At 40.0% G+C, this 19,490-nt stretch overlaps 1 protein-coding gene across 1 annotated transcript in view; it reads left to right on the top strand.

Moving 5' to 3' along the window:
* Positions 1 to 19,490, top strand: part of LOC125444239 (vomeronasal type-2 receptor 26-like) — a 42,110-nt gene that overhangs the window by 7,059 nt on the left and 15,561 nt on the right. Inside the window, exon 6 of the mRNA XM_048516672.1 lies at positions 6,643 to 6,648. Coding sequence (XP_048372629.1) covers positions 6,643 to 6,648 — 6 coding nt within the window. The remainder of the gene's footprint in view (positions 1 to 6,642; positions 6,649 to 19,490) is intronic.

Below are 19,490 nucleotides of genomic sequence, written 5' to 3'. Positions count from 1 at the left end.
AGGACATTTGACACAGGCATCCTGATCTGAAGGGAGAAAAAGGACTGCTTAAGCATTTCAAGTTGTCACCAATATCTAGGATACTTGAAACAGAAAACATGAAACAGAAAACAATCCCAATCCCATCTGCCTTTCCCCTTCTCCCACACACACAAACACTGTGCATATTGATGATTTGAAATAATGGTATACATAAAAGTTTTTGCTGAAAAGGAAGGCAGCATCATCTGAGCTTGGAAACTAAGCTTTGTTGGTATTGGCAGGAAGACCTCCAAGAAAGACTTTGCAGAGAAGACAATGGCAAACCACCTACGCTTCACCCTCGCCTCGAACCCCTCCTTATAAGGTCACTAGAAGTCAGCTGTGACTTGACAGCACACCATGATGGTTGACTTTTGAACGTGTTGCAGCCTATCAGACAGCCAAAGCAGAGGACTGAAGAGAAGGAGGAAGTTTTTTCACTCTATCCTTCCCCCTCTCTTGTGGTTTCAGTTTTACAAAGGCATATAATATCTGCCATGTCAAAACACAGATAAAGGATCTCTCAAGACTGTTTCTAGTAGACATGATCAATCAAGGAGAAGTGGCTGGCTGCTGAATCAATATTGGATATTTTTGAGGCCCTTTAATCCCCCTGCATGGCTGAACTGATGGTTCTTAATTCTAAGCCAATAAAAGCTGCAGTTTCTTATCTCTACAGTGTAGAATAACAGAGCTTTCCTGATTATTTTTCCTATTACACACGAATGTTTGACAGCATATCTCGTACCCTTCTGCTCAGAGATCATTCCTCCTGGACATGGAATACAATCATAGCAGCAAAACTTCTCCCCTTCCCTCTTTGTCTTGCTGTAACCAGGCTGGCATTGGTCATTGCAGACAGAAACAGGAAGCCCCTGTCCATTAAAGGAATGGGAGGTTAGCATCCAATCCTCGTTTTTTGATAATGGGTAAACTAGCATAAATGTGAGCAAGGAATGTGTATTTGTGCCTCTGGCTAGGCAAATCACATCAGACCTGGGAAGCTAATCAGATCGGGCGATCGGGCGGTATATAAGACGAAACAATATATAAATAAATAAATAAATTGGTTTGGGTTACTACTTGGATAGGAGACTACTAGGAAGTTCAGAGTTGTGACACAGAGGTAGGCTACCACAAAGATCTTCTGTTTACCACTTGCCTAAAAAACCATGTAGATTTGCTAGAATTTGGCTGTAACTTGGTGACAATTGTGCTCAGTTCCCACCTTCCATAAGCTCACCCACTTCAGCCTATGGAAGAAGTAACAAAAATCCTCCTCTTCCAATTTTTTTAAAATATAGAATTGTTTGCTAAATCACCTGTGGTATGAGATGCTTTTAGAAATAGAAAAAAATGATCAAAATAACCTGCATTTGGCAAAAGCATCCACAAGGGCAGTAATTAGTGCAAATGCTATCAAGAGATTTTATTGGAGAAAGGGCGCTTGCAACATCGAAGCTGCCTTATGATTGTACAAACTGAAATCATTAGTGCAAATGTTACACATCATGCTATTATGTATTGGATGTAATAAATTAGTAGCAGAAAGAGACCATGCAAAATTTTAAAGAGAAATCTTCCAAGCTCTTTTAGGTATTTCTATTTCATTAGACTTGAGGCTGAGATGGTCGCAATAGAAGCTAGGATATGGCTGGTAGCCTTTTGGCATTGGCTACGGTTATTTGATCTGTTTAAATATCTATCTTTTTTAGCAAGGATCCATTTATTTCACCTTTGGACAAGGCTGTAGAATCTAAACTGAAATCTTATAGTTTATCCACTGGGGCATTGATGATGATAGAATATACTCAGGCCAGATCAATAATTAAACAAAAATTACTGGATATTGAAAGGAGTCATGATGTAAATAGAATTAGGAATTCTCTGTTTGACCTTGAATGAAATAACACTGATGCCTTACATAAAATAACTAGACATATCAAATCTGCAAAGAAGTTTTATGCTAATTAGACATAATGCCTTGCTCTTGGTGGTCTTAATTGGCAAATATAATAAGAGACCAAAAGAAGAAGGTCTATGCTCATGCCAAGATGGAGCCATAGAATTGTTGGAGCATCTTATTTTTGTTTGCAAAAATCTAGAGCAAGAAAAAAAATTACTTAATCTGATACAATGTAAATAGCCAGGGAGGGATAGAAAAACCCTCATTTCAGTATTGGTTGCTGGAAGAGATGTTGGGGTATCGTTAAAGTTGGCTAAATTAGTCTGGAGTATTTTTAAAAGGAACAAGAGGTGATTCTTATCATAATGGTTTGAGCTTAATTAAATTATTTTAAACAGTTTTTTTTCCAAAGATAAGATTTATAAACACACAGAGATTTATACAAACACTATCTACACACACACACACACACACACACATACAGAGAGAGAGAGAGAGAGAGAGAGAGAGATAAGATTTTATCATAATTTGAACTGATGTTTTATATTGTTTTACATAGTTCCATTTTAGTCTTAACTAGTCTGGACATCATAGCATTTGATAGGTTGTATATTTTGTTAGCTATCTTATGATCTGGTCTATGACGGTATAAATAAATAAACTAAAAAGAACAAAATATGAGAATGGAACGAACAATTACATTAACCCTGTGGTGGCGAACCTATGGCACTCCAGATGTTCATGGACTACAATTCCCATCAGCCCCTGCCAGCATGGCCAATTTAATTAAACACTTTATTTAATTAAAATACTTGAAACGTCTGCAATAAAATATTCCACCAGACATATAAAATATCAGGTATTACTATTGTGTGTCATAATTGCTGCACTGTTATATGCAAAATACAATTGTACCCCAAGTATTCTCATAGCTTTCAGCTTATAACTAAAAAAACTGAACGGAACAAAACAATTCCATGCATTCTGCCACAACAGATATCTGTTCAAATCCCACTAAAATCCCACTAAATCCTACTAAAATCCCACAAATCCCACTAAAAACCATGACAATGAAAATGGGCTTGAAGCAGCTCTTTAAACTTTGTAAATGTAATATCCCTCACCTGCTCAGGGAGCCTGTTATGCTATTCAGGAGCAAGAATGCAGAACGTATCGGTAGAAAGCTTAAAGATGAATTCAAAGGAGAATGAATAATCCAATGTACCAGGGAATAGCAGGAAAAGACAGGTGAAAAATACACAATGGCAACTTTTTTTGTTCTTCCCTTTTTCTAAAAAAAAGCTGAAATTTCCTTGCTCACAGAAGAAGGAACTGCATTTTGGCGGATTCCGCATAAGCCAAAAATAGCAGTGAGGAAACGGTGTAAAATGGTTTAAAACAGTGTAAGAGGGTTTAAACTGTTTTCACACCATTTTCACACTGCTGTTTTTGTCCCATGCGGAATCTGCCTTTGAAAATCAGATGATGGTCACTACAGCTCACCTGTTTAAAGCCTCTGTGCCACACTATTTGATCATCATTCAGAGTCAGCTGATTGTCTGATGGGGCAAAAGGATCCAGTTTTCCCACTTTTAATCTAGCAAAGGACCCATTTGAAAAGATAAGCCAGTTGGCAAGATCAAAAACGGTCACCAGTTCTCTGTTTTTATCAAACCGCACACTTTCTCCGGCACTGTTGTTGAACAAGGTTCTCTGTAAGAAACGGTGTAACTAGATAGAAACAAAGAAAACAATACAGAAAGAACAGTTATAATACTGGGAGGTTTGCAAAGAGCCTGTTTCCCCGGAACCACATTTATGGTTTATTTTTTTCTCTTTTTATTATTTATTTATTCGACAACACTTCACATAAATACCAACTTCATAAAATAATCCTTCTAACTTTACTAACAGAAGACTTAACTATTAACTTTCATTCCCTTACTGTAGGTACTGTTGATTTTCTACTCCTGAGAAAGTAATAATCGAAACAAAGATAAAGATGTAGATTTTTATGTAATAAAATATTTTAGTTTATATTGTATACTCTTATTCACGATTCACACATTTAGTCTATATGTGGATGACATTAAGACCTGTTTGAATTCCTTCTGTACCTGCCATGGCTGTATATTTTGAACGTCCAGTCTCCCACCTCCTGCCAGATTTCTGTGTTTGGATCCATGTATGTTGATATTGTGCAGAGCATGAGCTGCAGCATAGACAGCGTTGTAGATGTTATAGCTGTAGCCAGTCATATGCATTTCAAAAAAAGTCCCAGGAAGGCTCTCCAGTTTCTCCTCTCCTGTGCAGATTTTCTCCAGTTTGTGCTTCAATGAACAGCTGAATGCCTGCTCCCAGAAGGGCTGAATAAAACCATCTGCTTCAGCCCAGAAAGGTCTTATGGTCTGAAGGAATTCCTGGAATCCAGGCGGCTGATTGGAATGGACTGTAAACGAGAGGGTACCATGGAAGGATCCCGCATCTAAAAAATCTTGGAAAGCAAATGATCCAAAATCCCAGTGAGATGTAATTATCCACACTTTACTCAGAGGAGGTAAAGAAGTGAAAGAGGATAAACAAAAAATGAGCCTCAAACACATCATGACTGGAGGTTGTCCATACAAATAAAATACATTTGTTTTTCTGTCCATAAGATCTGGGTACCTTTCAGCCAGTTTTACGGTCATCTGTTCTACCATCTCTTCCATGTAAGTTGCTTTTGGTAATCTGAATGTGAATGCTGAGCAAATGCTATTCTCAGTGAGAATAGGTACTATTGTCTGCAAGAACTGGTTTCCGTAGTCATCATCCATAGCCAGGAGCCCAATCCAAGTCCATCTAAAATGATGGAGCAAGTGTACAATTCCCCTGTACTGATAGGCTTCACTGGGGACCATCTGATATAGCGAAGGAAACTTCTCTCTGTCACCCTTTGCAAGAGACAATGTCCCATGAGTGAGCTGAAAGAAAAGACGTTGTCATTATTCTTATGAATGAAATCTGAATGTAAATCTATATGACTGAATTGTGAAGTCTCCTGCTAGCTCCATGTTTATAGCTTACCTAAGGAGTCTTGTAGATGTTCAAAATGGTGGCCTAATTAGCAGAGGTTTCAGACAAAAGCCCTCCAATGACAGCTAGCTATTGTTTTCTGCAGGTAATCACAGCTGAAGTTAGGAACTAGTTTCCGCTGGGTCCAGAAAAGTAAGCTTTCGAGGGTTGCCTGAAAAGTCATCGTTGCAAGGTGAGAGCTGTTGAGAATGTAGAAACCCAAAGTGGTGTTTGGAATTAAGTTGGGATCTTTATGCAGCTTCTTTACAGCAAATGCCAGGGCCAAGATGTGCTGGTGGTTTTTTGTGTAAGACCTGTGAAGGGTATGTTTAAGATAGCAACAAAAAAAATGAATTTACATTAAATGATTGTCTTCCCCTGCAGATCTTCCAGTTTATTAATTGATTTTTCTGTTTCTTTAGCAGTGCCTTTGACTTGCATAAATACAACTTTTAAACTGGATTGTACAGCAAAGAGAACTCTAAGGCCCCTTCCGCACACGCAAAATAATGCATTTTCAAAACCACTTTCACAACTGTTTGCAAGTAGATTTTGCTATTCAAGACAGTTTTAAAGAGCACTGAAACCAGTTTGAAAGTGCATTATTCTGCATGTGCGGAATGAACCTTAACTGTAGAACAGTAAAAGCAGATTTTTAAAGATACAGAGAAGTTTTACCCTGTTTTGCCTTTGGCAAGGATACCCTTTCCAGATTGGTGTTCTTTCAAATGGTACATTGCCCACCACCTTTGGATCCTACCATTTTCCATACGACTATCTGCTTCAAAAGCTAGCTTCTGGTTGATGCAACAACACATACAGGGAGTGTAAAGAAGCAGTGAACATATGACAGATTTCTTTTAAAAAACATGATTTCCATATTGGAATCAGTGGATGAATCCACATCGATTCCATAGATTATGTTTGACTGAAATGGTTGCATGTTAAATTTTTGAAGTTACATTGAATGTATTACCCTCTACTGGGGATAAAGAATCTGTGTATTGCTAGGCACATATTTAGTGGTATTTACTAAGATAAATCATGTAATGCTGCGTATATACAATTTTTTTGACATGTTTCTACGCGTTCTTATATTGAAATTTTAACTCAGTATTAGGGTAGTGATAGTTATTGATGCAGGCAATTGAATCACTGCTGACCCATGCAGTGATTTCACATCACAACATCTACCAAACAGACTATTTTGAAAGTGTGTGTGTGTGTGTGTGTGTGCTATTGCCTTTCCCAGTCATCTACGTTTTTACCTCCAGCAAGCTGGTTACTCATTTTCTCAACTTCAGAAGGTTTGAAGGCTGAGTCATCTTTGAGTTAGCTACCTGAACCCAACCTTCATTGGCTTGGAACTATCATGGCAAGGTTCAAAGTTCTTTCGTGATTCACAGAGTTTGAAGTGGCAACCTCAGACTAGGATTGCAGTGTTAACATGCCTCTTTTTCTTTATACACCTGCTCTTGACAAGTAGTCTCATGAAATAATGTTCAAAAAGGCATATGGGTTTAATGGCAAATTTCCAAGTTGAGTATGTTCATGGGAAAATCACATATCCTCAGCCTATCCAGCTCAGGAAAGCCGTTTGTATAAGGATGAAAAGAGGAAAACAAGATTCAAATACAAGTCACTTTGGGTTTCCTTTGTAGGGAAATGTGGGTTATATAGAGAAAGCAAATAAAATTGAATTAAAAGAGAATGTTAAATGCAATAAAAAGGTATCCTTACATTGGCTGTCATCAAGTGTCATATGTATTGGGTGCTGTGGCGAAAGATACAGGGTCATTAAAGAAAGCAACTTGATTGGTGATCCCACCAATAGAAATATTGCCTGGTTGATAGAAGCTGTGTGGGATAGGAAAGGGGTCATCCTTTATGGAGCAATTAATGGATGGCATCCCACATAATTCATCATACGGGCAGCAGCAGCATCAATAGCAGCAGCATCCTGATGACAAGATTTCCATTCCTGCATCCAAAATTCCATTCTTCTGCTCACCATGTTATGTCTCATCAGTTTATCTCAACAATCCCTCCTGGGTCTGATGACTTGTTTGCTCACTACTCAAAACACATAGACATATATTTCTGCTGCCTCATGAATTAGAACTCATCAGGGCTATACATTTCTCAGCAGGGTTTGATGCACAAAATAGGTCAATATATGCAAACAATATAAAACTGTTAATCATTTCCACACGCATTTTAAAAAGTCCTATTCAACAGGAAGTGTGATATTAGCCAATTACGAAACTAATGCTTCCTCCTTTCTTTCTTCTTTTCTGTTTGTTTCTTAAATTTCAAAGAGAGGAAATGTGTATTGCTGTGAGTGGCCACCCTGTTCGCTAACATATACCTTCACACTTGTGCTGATTTTGTTCAGATTAAGAAACCAGAAATGAAGAAATAACTGCCTGAAGAGAAGCAATGAGACAGGATATTATACATAGAGGCAATTTAAAAAAAGGAACAATATATGAGGCCAAATCTTAAATAAACTTACTGTACAGTAGAGTGGATGGTATGCAACATCTATTGGAACATCTCTTGTTCATTTCTTTGCAGTAGACACACAGTTCTGATGGGAAAGTCTTTGGTGCATACCCCATAATTGTGCTCTTATTATTTACGATGCTAGTGCCCTTCAAAAAATACATTTGTAAAACTGGGAGACACCTGTTACTTGTATAATTTGGTTGGTGATACCCGCATCCCACTTGAGGACCACTTTAGTTCCACACCTGCCCTGCACCGAAATCTAGGTGCATGGACAGGAGACTTTCATATCTCTTAAGTTTTCATAGGTCAACTGATTTCCCTTAGTGTTGCCAAGGATGGTTACTTTCATCTCTGAGTGAAAAAGACAGATTTAGAGGGGGCATCTAGGACTGATTCCTTCCAGCTTAGGAAATGTGTTCTAGTACCCAGATCTTCCCCTTAACTGTGTGTTACATTGAATTGCAATTTGGTAGATCATCTAGTGTTTTCAAAAAATATAAGAATTAAAGTTGAAATGCATAGAATTCCATTTGGATCCAGTCATTAGCATTAACCCATTTTATGGTTTTTCATTACTAGAAAACACATATTCTCCATCTTGTCCTCTAGTGCTGCGGCTGCCTTACTGGGTTGCATCTTTTTCCCTAAATGCCTTCCAGTCTTAGAATAAGAGTGGGTTTGTCCATACATTGGTAAAGAAGGGTGTGCACTTGGATACTACTGATCCTTAAAAAAAATCATCTGACCTTTACCATTATCAAATTGGCTAGAAAAAAAAATCTGACTTAGTGAAATGTTTCCAGAATGTAATCGGGGGTGGGGGGTGGGTGGGGGGGTATTCTGAGTTGTCTGCAGCTGTAAAAAAAGGCAAACTCTATGCTGTGGATCATTACAAAAAGGAATTGATACAAACTGCAAGGCGATTGTCATGCCCTTATATAAAGCAGTGGTGTCACCGCATCTTGGAGTACTGTGTCCAGTTCTGGTCACCGCGATCTCAAAAAAAGGATGCTGAGGAGATAGAAAAAAAGCGCAGAGAAGGGCAACAAGGATGATTGAGGGACTGGAGCACCTTCCCTATGAGGAGAGGCTGCAGCGTTTGGGACTCTTTAGTTTGGAGAGGGAGGCGGCTGAGGGGAGATATGATTGAAGTCTACAAAATTATGAATGGGGTAGAAAATGTTGACAGAGAGAAATTTTTCTCTCTTTCTCACAATACTAGAACCAGGGGGCAGGCATTGAAAATGCTGGGGGGAAGAATTAGGACTAATAAAAGGAAACACTTCTTCACTAACGTGTGATTGGTGTTTGGGATATGCTGCCACAGGAGGTGGTGATGGCCACTAACCTTGGATAGCTTTAAAAGGGGCTTGGACAGATTTATGGAGGAGAAGTCGATTTATGGCTACCAATCTTGATCCTCCTTGATCTGAGATTGCAAATGCCTTAACAGACCAGGTGATCAGGAGCAACAGCCGCGAGAAGGCCATTGCGTGCACATGCTACATGTGAGCCCCCAAAGGCACCTGGTGGGCCACTGCGAGTAGCAGAGAGCTGGACTAGATGGACTCTGGTGTGATCCATAGCTGTATTTGTTCTTATGTTCTTATGTTCTTATGCAGTTTGTTTCAATTTCCTGCAAACAGGAAAGAGGGACAGGTCTTCCAACCAATTTGATTCTAGGGAAAGATTAGTAGAGTTGGTCCTTGTCAGAACATGCCATGCTGGACAGAAATTTCCTGCCAACTGCTCATTGTGCACATCTGGCTCTTGAAGCCTCGGATTTATTTTGCAGCTCTTTGCATGGACCTAGGTTTGAATATGTACTTTTGGACCTCAACTGGATTACAGATTGGCTCTGATTCACTGTGTAGAAGTCATAGGAAGTTTTTCCTTTTCTTCTGTGAATAAAAATAGATAAACCTTCTTCATGAGATTATACACTTGTCCTCTTCACCAAATAATTTTGATGCATCAGGTTTTCTTAGGCAAAGGAGGATGACTAGGATTGCAGAAATCTAGGTGCTACTTGGTGGGAGGAAATGCTGCCATTGAAAGCCCACCATTTCCCTTCCATTTCCCCACATAGGGAATAACAAACACAAAGATGGCTAGGGGAACCCTCCTTGGGCGTGACATAATTTCAGATCCCTTTGTCCAATTCACTTAAAATGTGAAAGGCTTTAAGTAAAGCAGAAATACTTGGGTATTTGAAGTTTTATGACAAGTGCTTCCTTCAAAACTCCGGTTATTTTATCCCATTTCCTCTTCTAGGAAATAATGGCGAGACACACAGTCTCACACATGGTTTTCGGAAACAATAATGATAAAACACAATTTCTAAAATATTTAATGGAAAAAAATCTTGCCCCTAAGCAAAATGATACAGAATTAAAACTTTTTTTTCAACTGGCATATTCCCTACTGATGAACCCATAGGATAGCCTCTTAGGGCAATAAGTCTACCTGTTGCAATTCAGCCCTTTAACAAATAAAGCACTAGTTGAACCCAGCCTTGGTGTTTATGCCTTCCTTTTTGGGTGGAGATCAAAAGGGTATTTCATTGGTGGTCATGCAAGTTATATTCACAGGATTCTTTCCAGCTATTGGAAAGACTGTTCTATTGGCAGATATTGGAGAGGATTGAGGGGACAGCTTTCTTGTACTGGACTGTTCTGGCCAAGTGTAGAACAGTGCAATGCAGAAAGCCATTCACATCAATCCTCTCCAATTCTCACATTTAGTGTTATTATAGCTATAGAGATCTCTGATGCCCGAAGAGTGCATATAGGATGCAGTGATTCCCAGCTTTCCTCAGAGTGGAATCCTCAGCTCTGCTTGTGTTTCTCCTTTGATGCAAGCTACTATGATTATGGTGACTTCTGGAATTCCAGTTACTCCAGCCAGACAGTTAGGGATGGCGGTTTATAAACCTCCTCGGGAGGGCGGTTTATAAACCCAACAGCTAAATATTGCCTTCCCCACTGCTGATGTTCATTTTAAATTAAGTGAGAATGCCTTCCTGAAAGTTTGTTTAGGAGTTACCTGCACTGAAATTCAACTCTCCATTTTCAATTGCAGACTTTCTTCCCATGGACAAAATGGGCTAGAAGCAAAGGTTAATTATTTCATTCTCTTTAATTTGAAAAATATTTTAGCATTTTTTCCTTATTTTTAATTGTTTCCTATTGTTCACTTCAGGTTTTATCACAATGAATAGCATTTAAGGAGAAAGGGGACACCCAAAAGCACTGGATGCTATGGTGGAGAAGAGCTCCACAGCTACTATATATTTCTCTTTTATACTCAAATAGGGAGGAACAAAAATTGTCAGTTATAATTCTAAAGTTGCCACCTAGTGGCTGCTCTCTCACTGAAATATGCCTACCTCGTGAAAACAGCATATGTTTCTTTTATCATAACTACAGCTCAGTAGAATAGTCCGTCTTTTTTTTTAAAAAAACCCTGCTTTATTTCCAATTTATAAATTCTAATAAGCCATGGTCAGAGGGGCGAACTGCAGCATCATAAGGAAGTGTAGATATAATCAATTAAAACCATCTAATGAACAATACAGTTTAGTTTAAAATCTCTACTAACTGGACATTAATCAACTTGGCAATATGAAAACTTTGAGCTTCCCAGTAATATATAAATACCAGAGGGGACTCCTACAAGGAACTTCTTAACACTCATTAAAACTCCAAACTCCCCCCCTCCTAATTCCTAAACTCCACAAAGGGGGAAGGGCAAGAAGATGGCGGAAGGAAAAAGAAAGGGAAAAGGGGAAAGGAGGGAGAAGGGGAGAGGCGTGATAAGATGTTCAGCCCTGGTGGTTCTAACCATAGGCTTGGTGGAACATTCCCAGTTTTCAAGACCCTGTGGAACTTAACCATATCCTGCAGGGCTTTGATGTCAGGTGGTAAAGAGTTCCACCATTCTGAGGCCAGGCTAGAAAAAATCCTGGGCCTAGTCGAAATCTTAGCCAGATATCCATTGGGCTCAGTATTTCAAGTAGATTACTATTTGACGAATGAACCAATGGACGAATGAGCACCCCTCTGATGGTGACACTGAGAGATGAGGTCCTGAAGATATGTGGGTCTCAAACTGCTCAACGCTTTTAATGGTCAACACCAATGCCTTGAACCTTTATCCAGAACTCAACTGGCAGCTGTAGAGCAGTTGACAAAGCACAGGCTATATGCTAATCATATTGATGTCCTGGTGAGGACTCTCTCACTGTTGCCTTCTGGACCACCTATAATCTCCACAGCAACTTCAGCTATAGCTCAGAGTAGAGTGAAGAAGTGTGTGTGGGTTGTTTAGCAGGCTGGTCAAGGACATTTATTTGGTTAGACTTTTCATAGGGTGTAGGTCTTCTACATAACATGTTTTCTTTATTGTATGTTGTAATTGTCCATTTAAAAAAGCTGCTTTGAACCACAAATAGCAGGGTATAAATATAGTTGCATGAATATAGTTACAAATAAAGTAGCTTTTATAGTTTGGCCTCCACAGTAATAATGGACTTTTTCATATACAACATTTTCTTCTTGGTCTTTGCTGTTCAAAAATCCTTCCTATCCTCCCTTCAGACAGAGGCACTTTTGGGAGAAATGGGGAGAAAAATGTGAATATCTTAATCTATCCTTGAACTCTTACTTCTCCACATTATTCGTCCTTGGTTATTCAGTTGAGGTTTTAGGACAATGATATAACATTTAGGGGCAAAAATACATCCAAGTAAGCCAGCACTGGAGGCCAAGATTGAAAAGATCTCCACAACCACCTCATATATTTTCCCTTGGTGCTCAGGTAAGTTTGAATAAATGATAACGCTCCACTGCAAAAGACCAACATGCTGAAAGTGATGAACTTGGCTTCCTCATTAAAAGTATCAGGCAACTTTCTAGCAAAATAAGCCACAATGAAGCTGATCATTGCCATTAATGCCATGTATCCCAGAATCAAATAAAACATGACTACTGACCCTTTATTACAATCTACCAACATTTCTCCAGTCAGAGACTTCATGTCAACATCTGGGAATGGAGGTGCAGTACATAGCCAAACAGTACAAATAACCACTTGTATAAAGGAGCCAGAAAGAACAACCATGTTTGTGAGTCTTTTGCCTATCCAGATTCTCATTCTAGATCCAGGCTTAGTAGCCATGGTTTTCAGAAACTTCATTACTGATAGTCTTTGGCCAATACAGAAGATACAGCCACTGAGAAAATGATAAAAAAGTCATTTGTTGGAGAGGACAGCTCACTTCCATTCCAGGGTGACCAACGTATAACAGTGGAGAAAGGAAGCAAAGAATTAGGGGAAATGTGGAGAAGAATGTAAGCGAGATCCTGATTGTTGGCTTCGACAAGGGGGGTATTTTGCGCTTAATGAAAATTCCAAGAACCGCGAACTGTGATCAAAGCAAAGGAACATGACAGGAAAGCTACAGGTGATGCCTAAATCTTCATTATAAGAAAGGAAGCTTGCAACTTTGGGGAGGCATCGATCTCGCTCTTTACTGGCATACCGATCTTCTGGGCATTGGAAACAGCTATCCATGTCTGAAAAAGTAGAATCGGGTGCTATCGCATGAATGCAGTAGGATAATTATCTTACCTAACAACTTTGCTTGGAGGTGATCAAAAACATGAGCCTTTTACGCAGGGTCAAGTATAGTCAAAGATATTCTTGAACCTGTGGCTTATATAGGCTGATTCAAGACGGGCTAAAACAAAGTAGTGTGAAAATGATTTGAAAACAGTACAAACTCTTTTACACTGTTTTAAACCCTTTTACACCATTTTCACACTATTTTCACACTGCTGTTTTTGGCCCATGCGGAATCAGCCATAGTGTAGATGTTAAAGGAGCCAGCAAAGTATAGTGTGGTTAAGAGCAGGTGTACTCTGATCTGAAAAATCAGGTAGATTCCCCACACCCTCCACATGAACAGTGGACTCTCAGTTTTACATTTTTTTTGTGTTAGTATCGATTTATCGATCTATTGATATGGTGATGACGGAAGAACCCTAAGATCTAAATATATGCAGGAACAGAGAGTTGATGGACAGTAGAAACAATATGGCAGTACAAAAAAGCAGGAAATAGTCAGCAACAGGAAGAAGGGTGAGGGGAAATGTGCAAAGCAGCATGAGGGAGTCTGTGTGTGAGTGTGGAGGGAATAAGAGTAGCTTTGTTACCTGCGGGCAAAGGGAAGAAGTCCAGGCAAAAGCTGTGCCTTCTGGCAAATACATGTCCCATTCTAGCAGCAAAGCAAAATTAAAACCACACTATAAGTGGATTTGCTTGCTGTGGAGAGAGTGCCAAGTGAAAACAGGGTTGAAAGAAATTACATCCAAGGCAAGAAATTTTGCCACAGCAGACATTTCCCTCTCACCAATACGTAAAAACTGCTTGTGTGTAATGGGCCTTTATTGTTCTTTCTCAATATGTAAACATTGCTCCTTATGACACAAAAAAGTGCATGTACCAAATAAAGTACATTGATCTCGACGGTGCTTGATGTAATAGCATGATGTCTCTTACCCCCTTGTATTCAGAAACCTTTCCATCGGCATATGTGTGTGCAAGAACATGGTAAACAAAATGGCTTGCCCTCCCACTTTTTTCCTGTGGTAAATTCCTGGAACACATTTCTCATTGCACAAGGAAGAAGGTGGCACCTATTCAGGAAAAAGAGTGGAAGGCAATTCTGCGTACTTAGTAAAACGAGAGTACAGTATTTCCTAATCTAAATTTGAACTACAGCAATTTTTTTTTACATATATTCCAATCCCAACAGTGAACATTTGCCATTGCTTCCACAAGCACAACTTTGGTATCCCTTAGAGGTCTCCTATCCAAGTACTAACTGAGGCCAACCCTGCTCTAGTGTCTGAGATCTGATGAGATCAGACTGGCCTGGGCTATCCAGGTCAGGGCATGACATATTTATTTGAACCCCCCTCCCAAAAAAAAAAATTCAATGATGCAGTTTGGAGGGTTGAAAATTTTGTTCAGAGTCCATTCAAATAGCTATAAGTAAATGAGAGCATTTGATGATATCTCTGTTCTCCCGCTCTTCTAATTTTATGTCAGCTCTAATGTAGTAGTGTAAATACCATATTATTCAGTTGTTTCTGATCATCACAAATCTTGGAGAAAAATCCAGTTTCTTTGTTAAGCCCTGCGGCAACACTCGTTAGATGGTAGACTTAGAGAAAGTGCTTTCCTGGTGTGTTGTTGAACCCCATTTCTTCCTAGAGAATGAAGAAGAACTCTCTGGGCTACGTATCCTTCTTGATCTGAGATGGCTAATGCCTTAGCAGACCAGGTGCTCTGGAGCAGCAGCAGCAGCAGAAGGCCATTGCTTTCACATCCTGTAAATGCGATTCCCAAAGGCACCTGGTGAGTTCTCAAAGGCACCAGAGGGACTCTGGTCTCATCCAGCTGGCTTGTTCTTAGTGATCTTTACAATTTATGAGGACAAATTCGTAACAAGGCACAAAAAAATATTGGCTATAATGTAAATTTTGCATTCTAATTTTTTTTTTTTAAAAAAAACACAGATTGGCTTTATAAAAGATTCATTGCACTTTTTTTTAACATAGGAAGAACTCCAGTGGCATCAGGACAGGTGGTCTGTCTCATCCAGTCTTTTTTTTCATTGACATCCACTTCTGCCTGGAAGAGACAAGACTTCCCCTGATAAGCTACCCTCCTGACACTAGTATTCAGAGGTTTGTTGCCTATGGATGTGGTGGTAGCCTTCCGTGATCACGGGCTGATAGCCACTGGATACACCTCTCCTCCAGGAATATAGTTTAATTTCCTTTATGCTAGCATCCAGGACTCCAATTAGTAGCCATTCAAACCATTGGCAGTGAATCGCATAATGTATTTGCTCACTTAGCAAAGCAGCATTGCTTTTCATCTTTCAACATGTCCTTCCACACTGAACCTTATTGCACATCCTTGTTTTCCTTTCAAAGAACATATTGATAGTGACCAGCTCACCAATACTGATCAGATATTCATGTTTTTTAAAGTACAGTTTTAGTGTCCAGGGTGTTGGGATGGATCAGACCTGGGCATTATAATGCTCCTGTGGCCACATCCGGTCTGCCGGATGACCTCTGCCTGGCCCCTGCTGTGCTGGGAGCGAGGGCCTTTGAAACTCGCAGAAGCCGGTTGCCTTGGCTGCCGGTTTCAGCGGGCTCGCCGCCCCTGCCTTTTGGCCCAGCCCTCCACAATATTTTCTGCTTCCTTATGCGGCCCCATGGAAAAAAATAATTTGCTCACCCCTGGGATGAATACATGCCTAGAAAATTCCCATATAGCATAATAACATTCTACAGTTGAGCTGGGATAAAGGTCAGGAGAAATATTCCTCATGGGTTACCTCTGACATAGGCTCCAGAATGGATCAGAGCACCTTCTTCTCCCTCCAATGCTTTCCTTTTCTCCCACCAATAATTTTATGCATGTTTTCAATAAATAAATTTGACCACTTCAGCATTCCATGGCTTCAAGAGAAAAAAATGACTATGCTTTGTGCTTGTTAGACACTCTGGTTCTTTCTGCATGGGTGGAATAGAGCACCTCAGGGATGGCAAAAAAACGCTGTCCCTGGGGAGCGGTTTGTAACGCCGCTGCCGCCGCATTGCAGCAGCGCCGGCCTTGCTACCCCCCCCAAGTGGCGTTAAGATGCTGCTTCCGGAACTCCTCGCCTCCTGAGTGAGGTTTTTTCGAAGTATCTTCTTCCAGCCGCTGCCATGCAAATGGCAGTGGCTGGAAGGTGCTTATCTCCTCATTCCCTGAATGCTGTAATTGGCCACCTTGCTTCCTCGCACGCTAGAGAAGTCGGGAGACACGCCTCTCTGGCCTGCGACTCCAGAGTCTCCACTCCAGCCTCTGGTGGGAGGGTGTGTCTTCTTGCTCCCGCTAATGCGTGCCGGGAAGCCAGGAGATGAGATACAGCTTTAAGGGATGGCACATCCTGTGCGAAGCGCTAGTACACACCGCCTACACCCCTACTGGGACGCCCATGCAAAACAGTCCTCAAGGGGGTGCGTCGGCATTGTTTATGGTATCTGTGAGAGAACCATTCAAACTAGTACTCTTCATAGTGTGGCTGTGTACTTTAGATCCTGTAGTCAGTTCCCACCTGGTTAAATGTGTCACTCCGCTGTGATGATGTCTTCATTAATGGTGAATTGTCTGTGTGTGGGGAATCTTCAGGGATGCATCAATCCTACTTTTACTCTTAAGAAGGAATTGTTTGGGAAGTGAATCCAGTTTGTAATATCAAATCTACTTCTTATTTTGCCACTCTGGTCAAAACGAATTCTGATCTCCAACACTGTTGTTGGAATGAAATGCCCCTTTAGAAAAATGGTGTTTAAATTGGAAGAAGTAAAGCTTTCATAAAACAGTGAAGGGCTGCATCATTTTCTTCATAGTGCATATATTGGGAACTCCTTGGGTGCCAGCTTTTAAGAGTTTATTTTCCCTTTGCTGGCACATTTTTAACTTTGTTAAATGAGTTTTCATAGCAATATTTTTTTCCATTCTAACCTGACAAGGGAACATAATTTCATGATGACCCCTCCATTGTCAACACTGTCAACATTTGGAATGCTTCCCTGCTCATTCTCTGTTTAATAGACCTTGTTCCCCCTGCCCGTGATTGTCTACTCCCACTCCTGTATATAGCAAGCTGAAGCATTGAAGAATGGAAGGAAAAGATTTCACATACACTGCTCTGGACAAACCTTCCATGAAATTCAAAACAGACTCTGTCCTGCTAATTACCTTTTAGATACATCAAAAATATATCAACATAATAATATTAAATATAGAGAGCTTCTGGAGACTGAGGAAGGGTTACCTTCCAATGTTGAAAATGCAGAGGCTTCAAGTTGTCTCCTTCCATCACTGCTTTGGGCTTGAATCCAGTTGTAAGCATGGCATTCAAGGAATGCGCTATGGCATAGACAGCATTGTAGATGCTGTACCTTTGGCCAGCTAAGGTTGTTTCAAAATGAGGCCCAGGAAGGCTCTGAAGTTTATCTTCCTCAGCACAGCTAATCTGGTCTTCCTTGAAATCTGGCAGTAAACAGTGGGATGTCTCATTCCAAAAGACCCTGAAAAGGCCATTCTGTGTTGGCCAATGAGCATTTAAGAAGTAAAGGAAGTTTTGGAACCCTGGAACCTCATGGTAGTGAACTGCAAATGATAAAGCGCCGTGGAAAGCTTGTTTTATTAAAGATTGTTTTAGTCCATCTGGTTCCAAATCCCAGTGGGCTGTCAAGACCCACACTTTACTTTTAAATATTTCTGCGGTTTTTGACATTGCTAGCAACATAAACATAGTCGTCGTGGTTTGAATGTCTACGTACATAACAAGCACTTTAGAATTGGATTTGTTTAGAAAATGAGACATATTCTGAAAGTGTTCTATAAAATTTGGAACACCCAAATTAAAATTTATGGTTATTATTCTCTCTGTAAAGGCAGCGCAGATGGCATTCTGGGTAAGCTTTGGAAGTAGCGTGTCTATGAAACGTTCTCCTTCATCGTCATCTGGGGCAATGATCCCTACCCACTTCCAATGGAAATACAGAAGCAACTGGACAATCCCCTTATATTGATGTATTTCGTCGGGAACCATCAAGTAGAAGAAAGGCATCTTGACTGTATCATGTTTCTCTGAAGCAAATAAGGAATAAGCAACCTGAAGAAAAAAAATTTACAAGTGAAGATGTTTGTCATACAAATCTATCTGTATATCAATTGTCTGTACTCCATTGTCTTCATTCCTGAAAATATATATTTTGTTTAAAAAAATCTAGGTCAAATGAGACAATTTTAGGAAATATATGTTTAGGATATTGGATGCCACAGCATATAATTCCTCGGTCTTTATTTCAGAACTTCATATTTGTTAATAATCCTATATGGCATTTTGTTCTGGAATGCTACTTGAAAACCCTGATGGCTAAGAGTACTTACTTGTTGATCTACTAAACTCAAATATGTAACTTATCACCAAATTCAGCCATTCTACCAGAACACTGCAGAGTAACAAATGTTACACAAATTTTTAGAAAAGGTTCCAGACAGCAACTAAGAAATTACAGGACAATTCACCTAACCTCTTTCCCAAGCAAATCTGTGGGCACTGTAATGAAAGATAAAATGATTAAGCATGTAGCAGAGTGAAGCCTGCTGAAGGAAAATCAGCATGGCTTCTGCAAGGGGAAATCTTGTTTCACCAACCTTTGGGGGTTATTTGATTACGAGAACAAGTATGTTGACAATGGTGATGCAGTAGTCATTATATATTTGGACTTTCAAAAGGCTTTTGAGAAGGCATCTCACCAGGACTCTTGAGTAAACTCATGAGTCATGGGATAAGAGGTTTGATTCAGCAGGACTCTTTCTATGTTCTAAAGTATTCAATTTATGCCTTTGGTGACTTGTTGACCAGGGATTTATTTGCTATTCCACTCTATTATGGCTCTATTTACGGCTCTGGCCCCGGTCTGGTGGAATGCTCTTCCTCCAGCTGTCCGGGCCCTGCGGGACCTTGGTGAGTTCTGCAGGGCCTATAAGATGGAGCTGTTCCGCCGGGCCTTTGGAGGAACCGGCCGCTGATGGTGCCCCCCCCCCCCCGTGGCCCTTGACATCTAGGTCATCTGCCATCTAATGAGACTCGCCATGCCTCCATTTTTTGGGGGGGAGGGAATTTTAAAACTGGAATGTCGGACGCCATTTATATCTCTATTTACTGAGACTCATTGTATAAATTAAATTTTTAGTTTTTTATCACTGCTTTTAAATGTTTAACTATTTTATATTGTTACCTTTATATGCTGTACACCGCCCAGAGCCCTTCGGGGATGGGGCGGTATAAAGGCCTAATAAAATAAATAAATGAATGAATGAATGAATGAATGAATGAATGAATGAATGAATGAAT

Source organism: Sphaerodactylus townsendi, linkage group LG15 (genome assembly GCF_021028975.2).
Source record: "Sphaerodactylus townsendi isolate TG3544 linkage group LG15, MPM_Stown_v2.3, whole genome shotgun sequence".
Classification (NCBI taxonomy): Eukaryota; Metazoa; Chordata; class Lepidosauria; order Squamata; family Sphaerodactylidae; genus Sphaerodactylus; species Sphaerodactylus townsendi.
This window is presented reverse-complemented; position numbering and strand designations above follow the sequence as displayed.